We start from the raw sequence: 21,112 nt of genomic DNA on the forward strand, positions 1-21,112 counted from the left end.
CAATGAGACGGACAGCCGGGCCGGCTGGCACGTGCGCGCGTGAGGGCGTGAGGGCGCGCTTGCTGCACGCGCTTCCATGGCACCAACGACGACCTGCAACCCACCATCCTGCAACCCGCTCAGCATGGAACACGAAAAATGCTACGTCTTCAAGCCGCGCGACGAGAGGCCGGCAAAGCGACGACGCACGTCCCGGGAGCTGCGCGAAAAGACGTGCCGCGAGCTCTGGGACGCGCAGCAGGAGCGCATCGACGTACGTAGTAAGCCTCCCCGCCGCCGACACCCCCTGCCCGCTTACCCTTTTCAGGAGATTGTGGACCATGTGCACCGCGCGACGCTGACCGCCATCGTCGACTACATCAACGCGGCCGCCTTCGGCCAGGGCGCACCCCGGAAAATCCCCACCGGCCTGGTCGTTGCCGGCCCCAGCATCGCATCGCATGCCCAATTCTTCGACAGCCTGGCCCAGAGGGCTGTGGGCGAGGCCGGGAGCGCCTTCGTCGCCCTGACCTCGAGCGAGTGCCCGAACTTGAAAACTCTGCTCAAGCATCTCATCCGCAAGGCCACTTCTGCCGACGATGACGATGGCGACGAGCTTGTAGCTGCCCGGCGAAAGGGCCCCAAGCTGCTCAACTATGACTTGCAATTGCTTCTGGATTGGTGCAAAGAGACGAACCCAGCCCGTGTTGTCGTCACCTTCCGGGACAGCGAGGCATTCGAGGGCCCTCTCCTAGCCGATGCCATCCAGTTGTTGAGGTACTCTGCTTCAGTGGCTTTACCTTTTTTTTTTTTTTGCTCCTGGCTGATCCGTCTCTAGCTCCTGGCAAGATCGCATCCCCTTCGTTCTGCTGTTTGGCGTTGCCACGTCAGTCGAGGGCTTCCAAGAAAAGCTCCCCAGCGCTGCCATCCGGTGTCTTGAGGGGCACAAATTCGACGTTGCGCAGGCGGACGAGGTGCTGGAGCAGGTCTTTCTCAAGACCATCGATGGCGGTGCCCCTCTTTGGCTAGGTCCTGAATTGAGCCGCCAAGCTTTTGACAGGCACAAAGACCACATACAAAGCGTAGACACGTTTGTCGATGCGCTGAAGGTCAGGGTCCGTCTGTCCCGCTCCCGGGCGTCCAGCTGACGCCAAACAGTATGCCTATATGTCTCACTTCTTTGCAAACCCTCTAAGTATTTTCCTCCGCTCAGATTTGGAGTATGAGCAAGTCTCCGGTGATGAAATCGAGGCCCTACGAAACGTAGACTCATTCAAGGGGTACGACCTCCGAATCGTCAGTCCCAACCCAGAGCTGACGGTATTAGACTGGCCGAGGACTTGTTGGATGAGCGTGATGCCGCCACCGTACGCAGTCTACTTGAATCCGACGAGGACCTCTTCGACTACGCCAAAGAGCACATTATCACCACTCAAGACAAGATCCAGGGCATCGTGAACGCGTGCCTCACCCTAAAAAGTCTTTGCGACGCTATCCCGAGGCTTTCGCCAATGCCTGTGTCCGCTCTCTACATTCGTGCAGCCTCGGGCGACCTTAACGGATCTCCGTTGATACGGGATTTCCTGCTCGCTGTCAAGAAGGCCCCTTCCGATGTGCTTTCCAATCTTCTCGCGGTCCTCGCCGCATCAGTTGCAAAGGATGAGAAGGTTACAACAATTCAAGGCAAACTAGACGAGCTCATTATCAGCACTGGAACTACCGGCCAGCCGCTGCGCAGTGCTCACGATGTGCGCCACGACACAACGCGCACGACAATTGTCGCGCAGAAGGTCGAGCTGAGCAAGCACAAGTCCGCGCTTTCGGCCACCGACACTGCTTATTCTGAGATCGTCGAAGAGCTCCATGGCTGGTTGGTGGCCTATTTTGAAAACATGCTGGTGCAGCCTCAGAACCTATTCCTCCATGAGGTGGTCATGTACGACCTCAGAAGCCCACATAGGGACGTCTTCACGCCAAAACCGCGCATTGCAGTTGAGAGGGCGCTGTCGGCGCCACACGATTACCTGGGATGTAGCTGCTGTGAGGGGGCCAAGGGCACAGAGGGGTCTCTTTCGTCGACCCAACCACCGACGGCCATCTTATATCAGTTGTACCTGGAATCGGGTAACCTCATCAACGTCAACGACTTGTGGCTTGCGTTCAACGCCATTGTCGGCGAGGACGAGGAAGATCAGAGCATGCCCATGTGAGCAAGCCCTGGGCGCCATGCATGAGCAACGAGTTTTGTTGACAGTATCATAGGGCGCTATTCCAGCGGTCGCTCGCTGAGCTGAAGTACCTTGGACTTATCAAAGCCAGCAGGAAGAAGACGGATCACGTTACCAAATTGGCTTGGAAAGGCCTATAGTCCAGCAGAACATGGTAGGAAGCATCGCTATAAGAAACACAATTGCTCAGCCCACGGCAGTCGTCTCTCAACCCCACCAGTGCAAATTATGGGAATATGGCATTCCTGTCCGCTGCCATTCTTCCGGTATTTATTCTTCAGGTAGCCTTTGTCCTTGCGTTGTCAGCAAAACCGGCACTTCATTTGGGTACAATCTCACGACGCGTGCTTTGGCACAACATCGCACAGCGTCCCACACTTCTTGCATGTCCTCGCATGCTCGTCCTCCTTGAAGGCGTTCACGGCCTCCTTGATCTGCGTGCCCAAATTAGTGCAGTGGAAGCTCTTCTCGTGCACCTGGCCGCCACAACCCTGGCAGTACCATCGCAGCTTGTCCACGCTGTCCGCCGGCCTAGGCTGCTCGAGTACGATTCCAACTGTGTTCGCGAAGCGCACTGGATTGTGCGGCACGTTGGGCGGCAGCAAGAACATCTCCCCCTCGTCAATGTAGATGTCGCGGAATGGCTTGGTCGGCGAGTCGTGCTCCTCATCGATGACCTTGAGCAGCATGCGCCCCTTGTACTGGTAGAACCACTCGGGCGTGCCGTTGATGTGGTAGTCGGTGCGAGCATTGGGTCCGCCCACTATCATGACCGTCATATGCTCATTTGTGACACAGTAGTTGTTAACCGGCGGTTGGAGGAGGTGTCCGTTCTCGGCGAGCCTGTAAGTAGAGAAGAGGCATCAGCATTGGGGCCGGGCCTAGTGACGGAGGAAATCGGAAGAGCTTCTTTACCATTTCGGCAGATTGATGGGTAAAGGGAGACCGCCTACACCGAGCGCCGCCACGGTGGAGGAAAAGAACCTCGTCGCGAATACATGACTGACTGGCGCAAGAGCGGGTGTGTGGATGATAGCGCGTCTCCGCGAGGTGGCGGTGGTTGCGAGGCGACGCGCCGCGGCGACGGCGGGACGGAGGGGCCGTTGCATTTGCGAAACGCCGAGGGCCGGGTGCGGGCAAGATGCCAGACGACTTGGATATCGAGCAACTGTGACTCTGTGTTGTGCAGTCAAGCCATCTGAAGAAAGCGGAGGCGGGGCGGTTGGTGGTGGATGAGAAATCACGAAACGCGGATCAGCGTGACGTGAGACGCGCGGGAGCTATGGCCCGGTCGCTGGCTCCACCCCAGTCGCCGCCTTGGCTGGCACGGGCGGGGCGGACGAGCCGCGCGGGCGAGGAGAAGGACAGGGCGTCGGCGTGGGGTTGGCTTGGAGTTGGCTGGTGTCGGCCCTCAGCACGATCGTTACGCCACGGGCCGCTGCATCTGTCAGACGATGAAACCACCTCTTATTTGCTCATCGCTGCATGTGTCAGTCGCCCGTGGCGTCGGCGCCGACGAGGCTGCCCGTAGCTTACCCGAGCCCCCATAGCTATCGCGTCAATCCTCACCTCCCACCTCGACCACACAGCTTTTCTCGACCACCACCGTCATGGACCACGGACACATGGATCACGGCCATATGGACCACGGCGACATGGGCCATGGCGGCCACGGCGGCATGGACATGGGCGACGGGCCCAAGTGCAACATGAATGTTCGTCTCTCGACTTGTCTCCGACTGCTGCATACTGACGGCGAGCGCGGTTGTAGATGCTTTTCACCTGGGACACCACCGACCTCTGCATCGTGTTCCGGTCCTGGCACGTCGGCTCGACCTGGAGTCTGATCGTCTCGCTGGCCGGCGTCGTCGTGCTGTGCGCCGGCTACGAGCTGGTGCGCGAGATGTCCCGCCGCTACGAGGCCTCGGTCGCCGCGCGTCAGGGCGGCGTTAGAATTGGTGGCTCAGGCGTGCCTGGTACGCTCCCCAACTCTCCTCTCCCATGCCCCTCTCTGCATTTGCTTCAAGTCATCAGCCTTCTCCGTCGCCTTCTCCATCGGGGTACCCCCCGGTCCAAGTTTCTTGCCCTTCAATTCCTTCAATGGAACGAGAGAAAGAACCGGGCTTACGCAAATCCCACCATGTCATTCCACCCCAAAAGACCCTCGCATCCATTCAGTCGTCGACGAAGACAGCCGCTTTGACGAATCGAGCTCATTACTCGGAACAACAACAGCAAACAACAGCGGCGTCGGCGGCCGCGCAGTCGTCGCTTGGTCGGCGCGCGAGGAAAAACGGGTAAAGGTGATCAAGGCCGTGCTCTACGCCGTCCAGGTCTTCTACTCGTTCTTTATCATGCTCCTCTTCATGACCTACAATGGCTGGGTCATGCTCGCCGTCGCTGTCGGTGCCTTTGTCGGCTACCTCGCCTTCGGAGACGCCAGCGGGGGCGGCGGCGCAAGTGCCACCAAGACCGTCGCGTGTCATTAAGAGTAGGAAATTATATGGTAGATAAGGGAATTTCAAACGCTATGCAAGACACGAGAGCAGACAACGAGGTTTAAAATACCGCAGAGCCAAGCATGAATTGTGGAGAGCCCGCACGAAGCAACGAGCCAGCCACCCAGTCTGAAGTTGGTGATCGTATGTTACACGCAGTGAATACAATTGAAGTAGCCCATTAGGATATGCTACGCTCTATCAACCCAGTTCTTCCCTAACGACATTCAACGCCGGTTTTGCAATTCCCAACCAGTAAGCACTGAAATCTCTGTCAAACAACCAGCCCCCTCGACCCATCCTACTCTTCGTCCTCCTCATCCTCTTCATCCTCGTCCTCCTCCATGCCCTCCGCTACACTAACCTTGAACGTCGGTGCCTGATCCACGCCCGCGTAGCTGTCGCTCATCAGGTACAGAGTCAGCTCGTGGTCGCCGGCCGTGGGGACCACGTATTCCAGTTTGACCTTGAGCTCGCGCTGGACGTTGACACGCTTGATGGCAAGTAGGCTCTTGGTGTGTTCGTCGCCAACGACCAGCCACCATGACTCGGTCTTGTCGGCAGGATAGAAAGGCGCATGTACAGCCCTCGTCTTCGGTGCCTCTTCTTCCTCATCGTCCATCTCGCGCGTGATCGTGACATCGAGGTACGCGGGCGAGCCGGCCGCGATGTCATCGGGTTCCAGCACGTCGAATTCGACTGACAGGTCGGGGTAAAATTCGTTGACGAAGCGCGCCGCGTCGGCCAGCTGCGCGCCAGAGAAGTTGAGCCGTCGCACGAGCTCTTTGTTGTTGGGCGCCTCCGGATCCATGGCATCGATGAAGTCTGACACATCCTGAACTCCAACCGCATTGGCCTCTTCGACCAGCTGGTTGTCGAAGTGCGGGATCTGCTTGAGCGGGCTGTCGCGATCCCACATGGCTTGCACCACCATCTGGGAGATTTCCATCGCGTTCATGGCGTTGAGGTGTCCGTCGGACGAGAGCACGTCGACGCAAGCCTGCAAAAGCGGGAGAACCTTTTTCAAAATCGTGTCTTGGTCTTTGGCCAGATCGACCGGGAGCTGCATGCGCGCGAAGTGAGCCTGCAGGAGAACGAACGCCTTGAAGTGCGGCGACTCGTATGACGCCTCGGCCATCTTGACCGGTAGACGGTCATACACGCGACGCAGGACATGGTCCTCGTGCCTCCGGATTTGGATGCCCTCGAATTCCGTTGCCGAGGTGATGATCTCGAGGATACCCTTGAGCTTGGTACGCCCGTTGAGCGACAACAGGAAAGTCTGCATGGTGATGAAGGAGATGTTGTAGTAGGCGGCAATCATGGCTGGGTTGAGCGGTGTGATGGAATCATCGTCTTCATCCAGCTCAATAATCTTGGCGTCAACAAGATCCTTGAGAGTGGTCTCGACCAGTTCTGACAGGTGAGCGCTGAGACCTTCGTGCGAGGTATCGGTCAGACCGTAGTAGCTGGGATTCGCAAGCAGGCGGCGGTAAAAGTAGGTATAGGTAGACCAGTCAACGGCATCCTGAGTGGACGATATCATGCGGGTGCTGATCTCAGAGACGAACGCATCGTGAAGGAAGACCTGAAGGTGCGACTCTATCGGAAGGGCCTCATTCAAGAACTTCTTGTAGTACTCACGCTTGACGGCAGGCACCATCAGGACACCCCTGCTAAGCTTCTCCTGTCCCGGGCGCCCGGCTTTGCCAAACATTTGCAGGATCTCGCTGATGGGATAGTCAATGTAGCGGTGCTCTCTGCCCTCAAAAAACTGCGTGTTCATAACGATGACCAGGTGAGCGTTAACGTTGATCTCCCAGCAACAGTCACGCGAGACGAGGAGAACTTGAATGGCACCGACACGGAAAAAGTGCTCGACCGCGCGCTTGTCGAAGGCTGACAGAGCCTCGTGGTAGTAGCCAATACCATGCGAGAGAGACTCGACCAGGGCGGGCTCGGCGATCTTCTCCAGCACCGGCTGCATCTCCTCGATGGAGGCATGCAGGAAGCGATCTTCATCATCATCGGCAACGCAGGCAGCAAGCAGGTCGAGGGCGGTGTTCCTCACCTGCTTGCGACTCGGAACGAAAATCATCGCGGGCTTATCCGGTGACATCTGCAGCACCGCCTGGTAGGCAGGCTTGGCCATGGCGAGCATGAGTGACGGGAAGTGGGGGATGGTAAAGGACTGGATGTGCAGCTCCAACGGCACGGACCGAACGCCAGGAGCGAAGTTGAAGATGGTGTGCTTGGTAGCCCCAATCCACTCGCCAATGTCGCGGGCGTTCGAGAGCGAGACACTCAGGCCAACAATACGCATCTCGGACTCCAGCTGCAGCGTCATTGCGTGCATCCTCGACACTACCGTCTCGTAGACGAAGCCACCGTGTCCGCCAAGCATGTGCAAATCATCGGCAATGAAGAGCTGCGTTGCTTGGACGTTCTTACGGCGCTGCCATTGCCGCGAGATGACATCCCATTGTTGAGGGGTCGCGAGGATGAGATCACCCTGTTGCAGCAGTTGAAGGTCCGAGGTCGTGTCACCGACAAGCTTGACAATCTCTTTGCCACCGGCCACGTTTGCCAAGCGTTGTTTCCAGTCTTTGTATCTGCTGTCAACCAACTCCTGGAAGGGGGCGACGTAGACTGCCTTGCCGCCGTCTTCCTTGGCCCAGTGCCGCAGCAGAGCAAATTCAGCGCACACGGTCTTGCCCATGCCGGTCGATGCGCCGACGAAGACGTTGTCGTCCTGCTGGAAGAGAGCAGGGAACGTCTGGGTCTGGACCTTGTTGAACCGCTCCCAGTTGGGGTACAAACCGGTGAAATCCTGCCTCTTGAGGGCAGCGACGGGCAAAGGCTGCATGTCCAGGAGCTGAGTGTGCGGAGGGAATTTCTCCGGCAAGATCAGCTTCTGGAAGGACACGGCAATCTTCGTTTCCGAGTGCATCCACCGGTCGGATACGACGGTGATGAAGTAGTGAGGAGGCATCGGTTCCGTGATGGGGACCGTGAACTCAACCAGGTGCTCATTCACCTCCGAGGCGGCGTATTCGCGACGCAGAAGGAACTGGTCGTGGAAGAGGATCTCCTCACCATCACAGTCCTCAACGATGATCCAGAAGCTCTCGGCGTTGCCATGCAAAGTCTCGTCCCACACAAAGTTTGGGGTGATGGTCAGCTCCATGCGTAGCATTGACCGCGTCATTGGCTGAACATGGGCCTGGATCTCGAGGCGAGGGAACTTCTCAACAAGGGCGCAGACGGTACGGCCGGCACGAGGAAGGCCCATAAGCTCACCCATACGCGGCGGGTCAAGGTCAAAGTAGCTCGACCAGGGCACGTCGATACGTTCAGCCTTCTGCACAATGTCGCGGGGGCAGTTGAGAAATTGTCTGAGAGGCGTCATGGTGGGCCACATGCGCTTCTCGGCCATTTTGCACAGATCCAATGCCGTTTTCGCGACGTGAGCCCAGCCCTTCTTCAAGCAGATCTCGAAGATTGCCCTCAGAATACGACCAGCCGACTGGGTGACGTACACAAGATCGGCCATCAGAGCCAGGCCTTCAAGCTTGAGACGCGAGATATAGGCCTGCAGAAGAACGTTGATTTTGGCGTGGGGTTCCTCGATGCTCTCCTTGACCGGAATGGGAACACGTCCCAAGAGCTTGGCAAGTTCAAGCTTTTCATCCTGGCGGACCGGGATGTATTTGAACTCGTCGCTGAGAGCGAAGACGCGGAAAAGCTCGATGGTAGAGATGTTGGGCTGGATGTGCATGTTGTAGGTAGCCATGGAGCTGTGGGTGATGTAGTAATGCGAAGCAACACGACCAAGCTCCGTAGCTGTCAATCTGCCGCTCTTCTTGTCGTATTTGACAAGGTTTGACTTTTCTAGCACAGCAGCGGCCGAGTGGATGAGATCGACTCGCTTCTGTTCCAACGCCTCGTCGTCCTCGTACTCGGCACCGACGCTGTAGAGTCCTGGTGAACGGAGCATACGGACGTACAAGTAAGTGTAACCGAGCCATTCGACACCCTCGTCTCGCGTCCGGACGTTTCCAAGAACGATTTCGGCGTTGAGGTTGTCGGCTAGCCTACTCATGAACTGCGACTCAATGGGGAGTTGCTGGTTCATGAGTGACAGGTAGTACTGTAGCTCGGATTGCGTCGTGATGATGATACCTTCACCGTATGTGTCATATTGCGGACGACCGGCACGACCCAGCATCTGCAACACATCCTGCGGGCTTAGCTCAACCCAGCTACCCTTCTCAGGCGAGTATATCTGAGTGCCCTTGATGATGACTGTGTGGGCAGGAAGGTTGACACCCCAAGCCAGCGTAGCAGTGCAAACCAACACGCGAAGGGAACCATCTGCAAAAAGATCCTCCACGGAGGTACGGTCAGCGCGGCTCATACCAGCATGGTGGATACCAAAACCGTAGGGCATCACATCTTTCAAATCCGCGTTCTGTACACCTTCGGATTCTGACCGGAGAATCTCCCGGCTGGCAGCATCACTGCGCAGGATTTGTCCGATCGTCTCCAACTCCAAAGCCTTGTCGCGAATGTACTTGGCCGTCTTGGCCGTCTCCTTTCGCGAATGGACGAAAATGAGCATCTGATTGTCCTGTTGCCCAACTTGCTCTAGCACCTTTGTGTAGCAGACATCGTTCATCGTCTTCAGCTGCTTGATGGCCTTCTTGTCGGTGACACCGATGAACTCCTGCTTCAGAGGGCAAGGCCTGAAAGTCCCGTCGAAGTGAAAGAGACCTTTGACGGGATCGACCCGCAGGAAGCTGGCAACGTCACGATAGTTGGGAAGGGTGGCAGAGAGACCAATGAGGCGCACGGGATCGCCCGTCTGCTCTTGGCGGCGGATGGTTCTGCTGACGATGCTTTCCAAGACGGGACCACGATCGTCGTGCAGCAGATGGATTTCATCGATGCAAATCAACCGCACCAAGTTCGTATAGCTTGTATCGGTGGCTTTGCGAGTGATGACATCCCACTTCTCTGGGGTCGTGACAATTACTTGGGTATCCGCAATCTGCTGCTTGGTAAGTTGACGATCACCTGTAAGCTCAGAGACTTTGATGCCATATGGCTCAAGCCTCTTGCCGAAGTTTCCGACTTGTTCCTGCACCAGGGCCTTGAGGGGGGCAATGTAGATGATCTTGAACTCGTCCAAGTTGATTTCCCCAGTCTCCGGATTCCTGTGCTTGCCGATCTCACGGAGCATGGTCAACATGGCAACGTTCGTCTTTCCGGAACCGGTGGGCGCGCAAATCAACATGTTGCCGTCGTCCTTGAAGGCTGTGGGGTAGCAGCGGGTTTGAATCCTGTTGAGGCTCTTCGAGGTACCAAACCCGACTCTCGCCCACTCAGGCAACTCACTGACAGGCAGGTCCGGCGGATCGTTGGGGTCTCTCTTGGGCTTCGGTGCCGGAACGTGTATCTCCTCGTAGCCCTTGAAGGTCCGCTTCGTTGAGCCCTGGGGGAGCTTGACATTTGGATTGGTCATGAGGTGATTCCCCTGCTCAAAAACCAGATTTTCCAAGTTGATAAGCCTCCTGGGTTGGAGACCACCGACCAACCCGCTATCCTTGGCGGCGTCCGGCTTCTCCTCTGCCTTGGGAACATCGATGTCCATGAGATCGACCTTCATCCTCTTCGGTGCAGGCGCATCCGCAGGTGCTTCTTCCCTTGACCGCAACTCGTTCAAGATGCTCCTATGTCCGGCGGCAATCATCTCCCTTTCAACAGCTACCCGCGCGTTGGCGTCATCTTCGACTCTACGCCATCTGGTGACCCATACAACCTTGTCCCTGTTAGTAACGAGCTTCGCGACGAGTTCGTGGTGTTCCCAATCGAAAAGTTCCATGAGATCGTTCTCGATCTCGCGGAGTGGCTTTTCCTCATCATCCTCGGTCTCCCCAGACAGTATCTGCAGTGCTTCCTGGGTCTTTTCCTGTTGGATATGTGCGTCCTCATATATCTGTCCAATCTGGCGTTGTAACCAATATGCATCGATTTCGTGGGCCGGGATCGGCTTGTCCGCGCCTTTCTTTTCCGCCGCGGATGCGTCCATACCGCCGTCGATGATCATCTCCTCCTCGCCTTCCACTTTGTCGCCGCCCTCCTCTTCAGCTAGAATACCGCCGCCAGCAGCTGTAGCCCCCTCAGCGCCCTGCCGTTCAGCAAAGTCTCCTTCTTCTTCGTCCGAGGTGTCATTCTCATCCCGAACCTCAAATGTCTGGCCCGCCTCCTCGTCATCTTCGTCATCCTCATCGAAAACGACCGCAACACCCTGCTTCTCGTCTAGGTCCGCGCCGGCAGCCCCATCCGCCGCATCGCCCATTTCCTCGTCATCGTCTTGGGCGTCATAGTCGGTGATCTTCTTGCCCAGGTTGACAAGCTCGTTGAACTCTTTTGAGCCCATAGTCGACCCCAAGATGTCATCGACCTCCCTCTTCCTGTCGAAGTCTTTGAGGTTCTCATCCTTCAAGTACTCCAGCACCGCGTCCGCGGCACTGCGCACGACGTGATTCGGCACGTCGCCCAGATGCCTGCCCACGATGGTTGTGATGAGCTCATACGTGGCCCTGGTGGCAGGTGTGCGCGGCCGGTAGCGCAGGTCCTCGACGAGCAAGTCCGCCTGGCTCAGGATGCCGGTGCCGCGCAACTGCTGCGGCTCGCCGCGCTTGCGCTTCTTCTGCTCGCGTTCAAGCACGTCCTCGCCCTCGTGGATGTCGCCACGCTCGATGTCGGCCAGGCCGCCTTGCTTTTTCTTCTTTTTGTCCGTCGGCGCGCTATCGCGAGCCACACGGCCACCCATTTCCTTGATGCTAATGCGGCCTGCCAGCGACTCCGGGTCACCCGTGGCATCGTCGCCTCGCCGTGTCACGAAGCGCCGGTCCGCCTGGAGGACCAGGTTGGACATGGCCGCATATTTGAACTGCGCAAGCCTGTTCGGATCCTGCGCCATGGTGGATGGATTATGTTACGGTGTCGCGCCGGCGTGGCGATGAAGAAATGGTCTTCTCGACGACCCGTGAGGTAGTGGATATTCGGATTAAGTGCGAGTCGGGAGTCTCATTGCCTGTGGGCGCGTCGAGTTTCAGGCAATGGACGGGCAATGCGGGAGACGGTGGCGCAGAGGAGGCGAGGTGGAGGACGGATGTCAGTTGTCGGCCGTCGACGCGAAAATGCTGGAGCTCCAAGCTGCAATCTTGGCGCGCCACTTCCGCTTTGGTTTTAGCGGCACGCCGCTCACTTGTACCGCAGTGGGTGACGAAAGAAATTCACCCACCTGCATCCCTATATCTGCTTATGAAGAAAGGCCGTTCAACCCTAAATCTACGTCGGCACACTTGCTTTGATTGTCCACACAAACGATTGCCGTAAGTCATTTTTTTTCCTCATCTACTTATATATATGCCTAAAGTAATAATAGTATTTGTTTTCGATGAGTTACGGAGCGTCAGCGAGTGGCAAGAGCCAGAGAGTCTTAAGATTGATCGATGTGGTGAGAGGTGACATGGTCACGGTGGGTGTAGAAAGAAATTAACCTACGGCGATCCTTTGTATGGGCAGTCGAAGCAGAAGTCTCGACGCAGATGTAGGTCCAGACAGCTTTTCTTCATGCAGTTGCACTCTTTCACTACTACTACCGTGCTCTGTTTCTAAAATGCCATTTTCCTATCATGATAGCTTTCTATCTGTGCGACCGCCGATGTGCGACCTGGAAAACCGACTTCGTTGGCTCCGCATGAGCTCCAGTCGTCAGATCCAGCTTCACCACTCAATACTTCGTACCTTGGTACCTTGGATAGCCACTTGTAGTCCCCAATGCCTCAACCCTCTCACTTTCTCGGATAATACGCGCACGCTCTGCGCAAGGCAATCGGCTCGTTACCGGATCCTGCCGTAGCAACAACCTATGGATACTGTTGCTCCACGCCATTCATACATCTCTCCAACCAGCATGCTGAACTGCTCTGTGGCCGATTGGGTTGTCCCTGCCTTTAGCTTCATGGTCTCCGCCCCGGTCACTTTCCTTTCTTGGGTGATGGGTCTCTTCTATCTCACGGACCCTCACAGTACGGCCACGCTCGTCAACGACGCCGATATCTCTGACATCGACCAGCTTGTACGAACCGCCGCTCGCATTACTGCTTTCACCTATAGACCTCTGCGACCATGGTACCGTGCTCTCAAGTGGCTTCGGCAGGGGATGCGTTCCTGAATAGTCCGTGTACTTTGTTGCCTCGGGCGTAGGTGCTCCAATAGGAGGCGTGGGTGATCGGTAGTACGTGATGTGATCAGGGGTGTGGACGTAGCGGACACGTTGCTTGGCTGGGGCAGTATCCAAATCATCGCCGAAAGAGGCCTTACGAGCAATGCGGCCTTTTGCGGCGTCTTGGTCTAGTTTGTGCGTTGCGTCGTCGTGACGAGACTGAGAGCTCATTCGCGGTGGCTCTTGCCAGTATCCATAGTCGTTCAAGCGGTGAGATCCTAGGTTTGGACGCTACTTAGCATCCTTCAGCGAAGTGTAGCTTAGTTGCTAACGATGACACTTACCAGTGTCAGGGACAGACTTTGAACTGTTGATGTGACCATCGGCATGTGGTTTATGCCTTCGCGCGCTCTTCTCAACCGGACGAGTCCGAGCTTCTACTTGCTCGTAATGCTGTGACTTGGCTCTCCGATGAGAGCTTGAAGGCTCCGGGGCAAACGATACCCGTGGACCTTCGTAGCTAACACCTACCTCTTCAATGTCACCCCCCTTGGGGCCCTTTTCTGGGGATGGCGACCAGTGCCTCGGCTGAGGTCGGCTGTGAGACCGTAGGATTCCGCGCACTTTTGTGTTGGTGGAGTGCTCATCAGGTCCGTACGATGGATAAGCGATCGTGTGTCGCCTTTGCTCGCGTGGTCGACGCGGTGGAGAAGGATCTTCCTTATACTTCAATTCCGATCTAGGATGCGGAAGTGGTTGCATAGCAGGTGCATGAGAGTTTTGTACATGCCGGAGTGAATCGTTGTGGCCAGCAGAAACCATGACCCCATGACGGAAGGCCTGTGGGTGCTCACGGAGGCGACGCTCGGCATCGCTCACCTGGCGATGCACAGAGGGTTTTCGGTTTGGACCTGGTCGAGAAGGAGGGTCATTCTGTACAACTGCTGAGTACCTTTGCTCACGAATCACTGCTGGTTCCGGGCTGACAGAGTGTGTACACAGCTCCCTGGTGCGCCTAATCAAGGTGGAGTCGTCATTCATGGGATTGATAGGAGGTTTCCGCCGATCCCCCTCCGAATCCTTTGTATGGATTCTCTTCTGGCCTTTGGGTCTTCCGTGCGACCTACGAGTATGTTCCTCGGTCTCCTCAATGGTAATGACATCCTGGCGATCAGCCGTTCGATGACGGCCACGCGGGGATGCAGGGCTACTGGAACGCCGCTCCCGAACCACAAGCCTGGTCCTGCTTCCAGACCTACTTCAAAATTCAGTGTCAGTCTCTAGTGCTCAACGTCAAAGAAGACCTAACTCACCTGTGCCGATGACGTCGACGGTTGCGGAGATCCTTGTCTTCCATAGCAACAATGCGAATACTCTCACTCTCTCTGACAGCACGTTTTCCTGGCTTGTTGGTTATGACCATCCCGTCGTCCTCACTCGAGCTTGAGCTTATGGCTGATCGGCACTTCCGGCAAGGTTCAGGAGTTATCTGTTGACCCGGGACTGGAGGATTCTGCTCCTGATATCTTTTCGAACGCGGTCTGCGGCAGATTGAGCAGATGTGGTATTGCAGAGCCACGTGCTTGTGGCTCGAGCGATGGTCGGATATCTTGAGATTGTAAGAATCTCCAAAGTAGGCAGTCGATGTAGCCGCCGGTGAGTCTTTAGTGTGTGAGACTGTGATCCCCTTCGGCTGTACGGGCTCATGGGATGGCGGGGGAGGCGCAGGAGGAGCAGGCGGAGGAGGGTGCCCGTGTGATGGTGGACGATCTGTAGGTGGCGGTGGCATCATCGGCATCATCGGCTGCGGCAGAAGCCACGGCGGAGGTCCGTAGAAGCCAGGGTGTTGCAGGTGAGGTGGAGGCATAAGCTGGTTGCCATAAGGATAGCCGCGAGGAGGGTCTGGCCCCCAGTTCCCTGCGGGCAGGGCAGGAAGTATTCCAGGTGAAAGTGGAGAAGGGGAGCGTGAAGGCATCTCCTTCGGCGTTGTGACGTGTTTCATGAACTTGTCCACTGAGAAGCCGGGTACGAGAGCCTCAAGAGAGGAATCGGACAAGATGTGTGGGGATCTGAGTCTGCCGATATGTCAGCGTGATACTCGGCGGGGAGAAGGGTGCATCCTGACATTAAGCTTTCAGCGGGATCGTAGCGATATGGAAGGTAGTGAGGTGGCGGTGGCGCCTCGATACCGCTGTGAGGTGGGTTTGGGAGCGGATTGGAGTAGTGGAAAGCGTCGAATTCAATGAACGGCCGCACCTGCGGCTTCCGCGAAAAGAAGCGATTGGATCGTCGCGGTGCCACTAGGTACTGGATGTCAGCCTCTGTCGGAAGGCGCGACGCAGGAAAGCCAGTCGCCAAGTCGGCGATTGAGCAGGCGCTCCAGGTGAGGGCCTGGGGCAGGTGCGGAGGAGCGGTACTTGACTTATGTGAGCGGCAAAACAGCGTCAACGGCGAAGGCGTGTGCAGTGCAACAAGAGGCACTAAATAGTTGGGCGGCAGCTGAAGATTTTGGAGACTCGGGCAAACGACATTGGTGTCATGGGATGGGCAGTGACACCAACCACCGGCCGCTCTCGCTTATGGGTGTGAATGAAAGTGAGGCACCACCATGCTCGTGGGCCACCGCCAGCAGTGATGCATTTTTTGGTATTTCTCACGCCTTTGCTTTCCTGGCGTCTGTAATATACACATCTAAATCCTTTTCATTTTTCCGCTAATAAGAGAGAAGCAAGCAACCCTGCATCCAATCCAGCGTCTTACTCAACTCGCAAGACCTTCGGGCCCTTCTTCTTGGCGGCACGCTTCTTCTTGTTGCCCTTCTCGAATGCCATAGCACTGGCGTGGTCTCGGCCGAGGTTATCCAAGTCTTTGACTTTGTAGATGCGGATAATCCAGTTCTCGCTGGTAAACGCCTCCTCGATAGTGCTGAGCTGCGGTCCTTCAGCAGGAAGACGAGCGCCGCGGACACGGTCAGTGGCTTGTCCAGCGGGGAAGAGGGAGTTGTAGTTGTAATAGGACATCTTGTACCTGAAACATTGTCAGCTAAGCACGGCGGCCGTAGAGATGTTGGACTTACATCAAGCTGTTCCTCATGGTAGGAGTCGCCTGGTCATCGACACGGTATTCGCCCCTGGGCGTAAAGAATTCACGCTCCTTGACCTCGTCAGGCCAAATGCCCTCGGCAATCCTGACCATCCACAGGAATTTGTTGATGTCATCGCCGGAGTAACCAAGGAGGCCACCGAAGACAACAAGAACGTAGTCGACCTCGTGCTGGCGCATGATGGGATAGCTGACCTCCTCACGGGAGCTCATGGCCTTGCCAACGGTGGCAATGTGGGTGTTGTTCCACGTGTTATTATCGACAAGGGTAGGCCTATCCGCCATGCCACCAATCTGGTAACCATAGTCCCACCAAGACATGATCTTGGCGTTCTCTGGTGTGTTCTGACGGAGCCAGTAGTAAGCCTCACGATAATCATCGATGATGTGCTGGCTTCCATCAGGAAGCTTGCTTGCAAGAACGACCGAAGGGGACGAGTACGCGTTCGACGTAACCCAGGTACAGTGCAGGACGAACAGGAGCAGGTAGATGGTGGTCGACGCGACAATAGTAAGCTTCGACGCGTACGAGTAGATGCCAACGAGGGGCTCACGAGTGGAGCGTAGCGAAGCTGGCAGAATTGAAGACGCAACCTCCTCGACGCTCGCTCCGTTCTCCTTGGCCTTGGCCTTGACAACTGCAGCGGGAGTCTGCACGACAAGGTAGGAATCCAGAATCTGGGAAAGAGCCATGGCCGCCGCAACGCAAACAACCGGCGTAAGAGTCAACATGAGGCGAACCATGACGCCGGCGAAGTAGCTGGCCAGGACGGCATAGATGACAATGAAGACTTGCTCGTCGGTGAGCTTGCGGAAGCACATGTAGACACCAGCGGGAAAGAGCCAGATCATCATGTTCAGGTCGAAGAAGAAAGCAGGCCAGGCAGTAGGCTGATGTTCGGAGACGGAAGCAATGATGGGAATGTGAATCTTCGCATATCCCGTGTCCCAGAGCGAGTAGAAACGGCCAGTCCAGGGAGCAATGACGCCAGAAACGGTAAGGAGGACAAGGCCACCAAAACCAACGACGAAAATCAGTAGAACCAGGCTGCGGAGGAGAGTCTGGAACTGTCTGGTCGGGAGCTGCGTCCTGACCCATTCGGTAAAGCCAACGATCTGCAGCAGGCCGAAAACACCTAATATAGGTCAGAAAAAAGAAAACCGGAGGATGGGATCCGCGTGTTGCTTACCAAGAGAGGCCATGTGCTCACTACTCCTAATAGGCAAGAAGCCGACGAAAGGAATCTGCATGCTGGCAAGCGTGCCCAGCGCATACCAGGTCGTGTAGCTAACGTATAGACGCGGGCTGTAACGACCCATGCAGATGAGAACAAAAGCGTGCAATGGAAGCAGATTAGTGATGAACACATATCCACCCCACGCAGACACCATGTAGCCGTAGAACAGCGCACAGAGGGCGCCCCAGAAAGCAGAGCCGTTCTTCAGCGCCTTGATCCACAAGAAGAAGGTGAAGACCAGCAGGAAAATGGCAATAGCCTCGTTGTCATAGCTTCCAGCAACCGAACGGGAAATGTAGCCGGGGGAAATGCCTATGAACGCAGCGGCGAGGAGACCAGCCGACGGAGACTCGGACATTTCAGATGTGAGCAGATAAGTGGCAAGAGCCGTCAGACCCGAGAAGGCAGGCGCTAGAAGCACGCAGATGTTCCGAATGTCGACAGGGATGGTCAGGAAGCGGAGGACGTGGTAGATGACACCGCTGGTAACCATGAGACCGGGATAGAGAGTACCGCCAGTGACACGACCCAATGGATGCCATGTTCCTACAAAAAGCACAAATCAGTAACGTACTCCTCTTTCGTATGCATTGTGAACGCCGTGCGGGTGGAGAGGGGGCGCAGCGCGAGGCGTACTGTCATCGAACCAGTCCCAGAAGCTATAGAAGCCATGCTTGACAAGGTACTTGGTGGCGCGGAAGTTGAACCAGGGATCGACTGCGAGACATTCAATTAGCAAGTGCGCGCGTGGAGGCAGCCGGGGTACCAACATTCGTGGATGATGCTCTCGAAACGGATGACACTGAACAGACGGCTGGAGACGGCGGCAGCTGCAATGGTGGCCAAGATGATGATGCGGAGCATGCCCCGGGTATTCCGACCCGTGGCACCCTCCAAAAGGCTTGTCTCCGCGGCGGTACCCATGGTCGAACTCTGGGTTGCGAAGGCAAAGGCAATTGAAGGATAGTGGTGTTGTTGGAGCTTGCGCTGGAGCCGCGCGTAACGAACACCTATCCTAGAGCTCCGCCAATCGTCAGCGCCAAGACTTCCCCTGCCGAACTCACCCCAGGCCTTGTCGCAGCGTCCGCTTTGCAACGCCGCTTCACTGCCGTCTAGCTTGCGCACGTCAGTCGAGAGCAAGTCAATCCATCCCTCGCTATTCGTGGTGCTCTAATCCAATACCCGTCGCGCTGCAATGTCTAGGGGCTCCAATAATAATGCACCGGCCTCGCCTCGTCTCGCCCCGCAATGTGTTCGGACGCGCACGGTAGCTGGATCAGGTCGCATAGGCGCCTTTGGACTTCTAAGGCCTGGGCGACCGGCTACGATCAACAGTCATCACGGTTGTCACGGCTGTTGCGAATGACATGTTTTGCAGGCACGCTGGTGGAAGCAATATCGTCGTGAGTACGGGATAATGGATTGTCATCAGAAATTAAGAAAGAAACTGCAATGTCGTTCGCAGCACAGGATCACATAATAGTAGTAGGCTCTAGCAATTGCCGGTGCATGCCATAAGAAGCCCCAAAACGCCCAAACAGGTGCCCCCACAGCTGTTCACGCCCAACAGTTCCCAAGCCGGAGTGTTATGGGTATCAAATCCAGACTCGATGTAGGCCGGCTCTGGGGCAATATGTATGGGCTGTCGCAAGCGTCCGGGCAAGCGACGCGAATGTTCTTCGCATCTCATAACAACCGTTTCATTGACGCCGAAGTTGTCCATTTAGCAGCAGTCCTCGGCACACTAGCGCTTGTTAGCCGGAGCCATACATTGGCCTCTCAAGAGGGACTCACTTCGCAGCATTCTGCGCAGCATTCGCAACCCTCTTCACAGACGAAGCAGCAGCAAAGAACTGCCAAACAAGTTCCCAGGCAGCCACGGTCCTTCTTTTCTTTCACGATGACGGTCTGGGGTTGTTGCGGGTATTGCATCTACAAACACATCAGTTGCTGAATGGGAACTCTATCGGGATACACGTTTCCTTACCTGCGGTGGTGGGCCCTGCGGGTAGCCCTGCTGAGGGTAGCCTTGCTGAGGGTAGTAGCTAGGTACACAAAGTCAGCCGTTGGTCCAGCCGCGAAAGCGCTACGTGATGCTGCAGGTCTTCTGTCGCGAAGAGTGCCCCATGGTGTCGCAAGGACAATAGGCGCTCGGTGGACGCGCAGAGAGACTTACGCCTGCTGGGGGGGCGGAGGCCCTTGGTAGTATCCTTGGTTCGACATGATGGATTCCGGTCTATGACGCGGTCAGCTGGGTTGACGAGCAGGGTGGGCGCGCGCGCACTCACGAGGAGTGTGGTGAGTCGAAGGTGACGAGTATTGAGTTACAGGCGCAACGGGTGTGGAGAGCGAGACGCGGAGTCGGGTCGGAGGCGCGGGAAGCAACAGATTATGGGTGCAAGGGAGGGTAGGTGAGAGCGACAAGGCTGCGATTTATCCACTAGCAGCCGGGCGGATCAGCACCAGACTCAAGCGAATCTCGAACCCGCCACAGCTGGCGCACCTGACGCTGCCTCCGCACGAGACTGGCACGCTGGTGCCCAAAGCAGCGCGCGCCACTGGCCGTGCTGCGCCGCTGCTGCGCCTGCGTGCGGCCATTTGCACGCAGCTGAGCCACTGTGCCACTGTGCCACCAGCCCTGTCCGCAGCTTGCACCCACGGGCTTGACGGGCCCGTCGCCGGGCAGGGCGAAGCTTTTCGCGCGCGCTTGGCCCAATCTTGGCTTTCGCACGACTCGGCAGCTGGACGCCGATGCACGTAAGCGCTGCGCCCCCGAAAGCCACGGCCATTGGCTGCGCAGCCCACGGACCTCGAGCTCGCGCCACCGGGCTCTCACGTGTCGCGGATGCGACAAGCCGACACTGCGTAACCAGTGGCCGCATCCACCACTTGGCTCTGCCAGCCCATGTTGATGAAGCCTTCTCATCCGCGCGGCCCTCTTGGCGTGCAGCCTGCATGCCGTGCGTTCCGGCCTCATTTTATTGCCTCGCTGCCTCGCTGCCTCGCCGTTGCCGCCGGCTCGCACCGCCTTGATCAAATACTAATACGAGCCGCGCCAAACCATCCTTCCCCAGCTTGTCTAGCTCGCGTCGTTGAGGAGGCAGTCTTTGCGGGAAGCTGCCGCTCCTGCCGCTTTTCTCTGACGCCGTCTCGCTCACGGTTCACCCTTTGTTATTTTGTAGGTAATTGCAGGAACGACCGCGCCCCATCGCCACATGACTCCAAACAACAAAGCTCCTGCCTCTGCCACCATTTCAAACGCGCGCGTCTTTCCGCCGCCCTGGATGCGCTGTACATGCAAGGCCAATGGAGCAACCGCGACGGTGGTCAGTTGGGGCACGGGCGCGGAATTGTGCCGCAATGGCGGGCACGGCGGGTTGCAGGCTGCTACGCGAGCGATGTAAGTAGGAGCGGCAGCAAGGATCCATCAAGGGTCAGTAAGGTACAGGCCTGAAACACATTATAGCCCGGTTTTCTGAGGATGCAAAGCAGAAGGAGAAAAGACGCGCTCGCGCTCAAATTACGAAAGCATACTATAAATACCGTATGAATTTAACCGCCTTTTAGTTACTAGTATTAGTTTAATTATTTAAAGAAACTACTTTTATCTTATTATACTTTACTTTAATTACTTAGAAAAGTTTAAATTCTTAAATAAGTTTTTTTATATTAAATATATATATTTTATTATAATATTATTAGGCTTTTACTATTATTATATTAATAATTACTTAGTTATTTAATAATAAAATATATTAATATAATAATAAAATACTATAATTATTAATACTATTAATTTAAATTATTTAAATTATTAATAACTAGTAT

General features: G+C 56.1%; 6 protein-coding genes across 6 annotated transcripts; 2 read left to right on the forward strand and 4 right to left on the reverse strand.

The window, feature by feature from the left end:
• Window positions 1-124: 124 nt before the first annotated feature.
• Window positions 125-2,347, forward strand: BKCO1_8500028 (origin recognition complex subunit; the record flags this gene model as incomplete). Its single annotated transcript, XM_020279595.1, has 6 exons — window positions 125-253; window positions 308-756; window positions 818-1,088; window positions 1,138-1,259; window positions 1,307-2,185; window positions 2,242-2,347. 6 exons carry the CDS (start codon window positions 125-127, stop codon window positions 2,345-2,347), a joined length of 1,956 nt encoding a protein of 651 aa, XP_020125554.1.
• Window positions 2,348-2,542: 195 nt separating this feature from the next.
• BKCO1_8500029 (3-hydroxyanthranilate-dioxygenase) lies at window positions 2,543-3,316 on the reverse strand (the record flags this gene model as incomplete). Its single annotated transcript, XM_020279596.1, has 2 exons — window positions 2,543-3,050; window positions 3,123-3,316. The coding sequence occupies 2 exons, from the start codon at window positions 3,314-3,316 to the stop codon at window positions 2,543-2,545; spliced, it is 702 nt and encodes a 233-aa protein (XP_020125543.1).
• A 501-nt stretch (window positions 3,317-3,817) lies between these two features.
• BKCO1_8500030 (ctr copper transporter family protein) lies at window positions 3,818-4,696 on the forward strand (the record flags this gene model as incomplete). Its single annotated transcript, XM_020279598.1, has 3 exons — window positions 3,818-3,922; window positions 3,979-4,183; window positions 4,242-4,696. The coding sequence occupies 3 exons, from the start codon at window positions 3,818-3,820 to the stop codon at window positions 4,694-4,696; spliced, it is 765 nt and encodes a 254-aa protein (XP_020125533.1).
• Window positions 4,697-5,006: 310 nt separating this feature from the next.
• BKCO1_8500031 (pre-mrna splicing helicase) lies at window positions 5,007-11,693 on the reverse strand (the record flags this gene model as incomplete). Its single annotated transcript, XM_020279599.1, has 1 exon — window positions 5,007-11,693. One exon carries the CDS (start codon window positions 11,691-11,693, stop codon window positions 5,007-5,009), a length of 6,687 nt encoding a protein of 2,228 aa, XP_020125532.1.
• A 978-nt stretch (window positions 11,694-12,671) lies between these two features.
• Window positions 12,672-18,208, reverse strand: BKCO1_8500032 (glycosyltransferase family 66 protein; the record flags this gene model as incomplete). The annotated part of the gene is made up of 9 exons (XM_020279600.1): window positions 12,672-13,222; window positions 13,289-14,199; window positions 14,258-15,019; window positions 15,070-15,360; window positions 15,705-15,971; window positions 16,021-17,182; window positions 17,237-17,830; window positions 17,921-18,001; window positions 18,055-18,208. The coding sequence occupies 9 exons, from the start codon at window positions 18,206-18,208 to the stop codon at window positions 12,672-12,674; spliced, it is 4,773 nt and encodes a 1,590-aa protein (XP_020125534.1).
• Window positions 18,209-19,007: 799 nt separating this feature from the next.
• BKCO1_8500033 (uncharacterized protein) lies at window positions 19,008-19,710 on the reverse strand (the record flags this gene model as incomplete). The annotated part of the gene is made up of 5 exons (XM_020279601.1): window positions 19,008-19,028; window positions 19,079-19,216; window positions 19,272-19,329; window positions 19,461-19,520; window positions 19,569-19,710. Coding segments are annotated over 5 exons (419 nt in total), but the record flags the coding sequence as incomplete, so codon positions are not given.
• Between the last annotated feature and the right edge of the window lie 1,402 nt (window positions 19,711-21,112).

Source organism: Diplodia corticola (assembly GCF_001883845.1).
Source record: "Diplodia corticola strain CBS 112549 chromosome Unknown scaffold85, whole genome shotgun sequence".
NCBI classification, from domain to species: Eukaryota; Fungi; Ascomycota; class Dothideomycetes; order Botryosphaeriales; family Botryosphaeriaceae; genus Diplodia; species Diplodia corticola.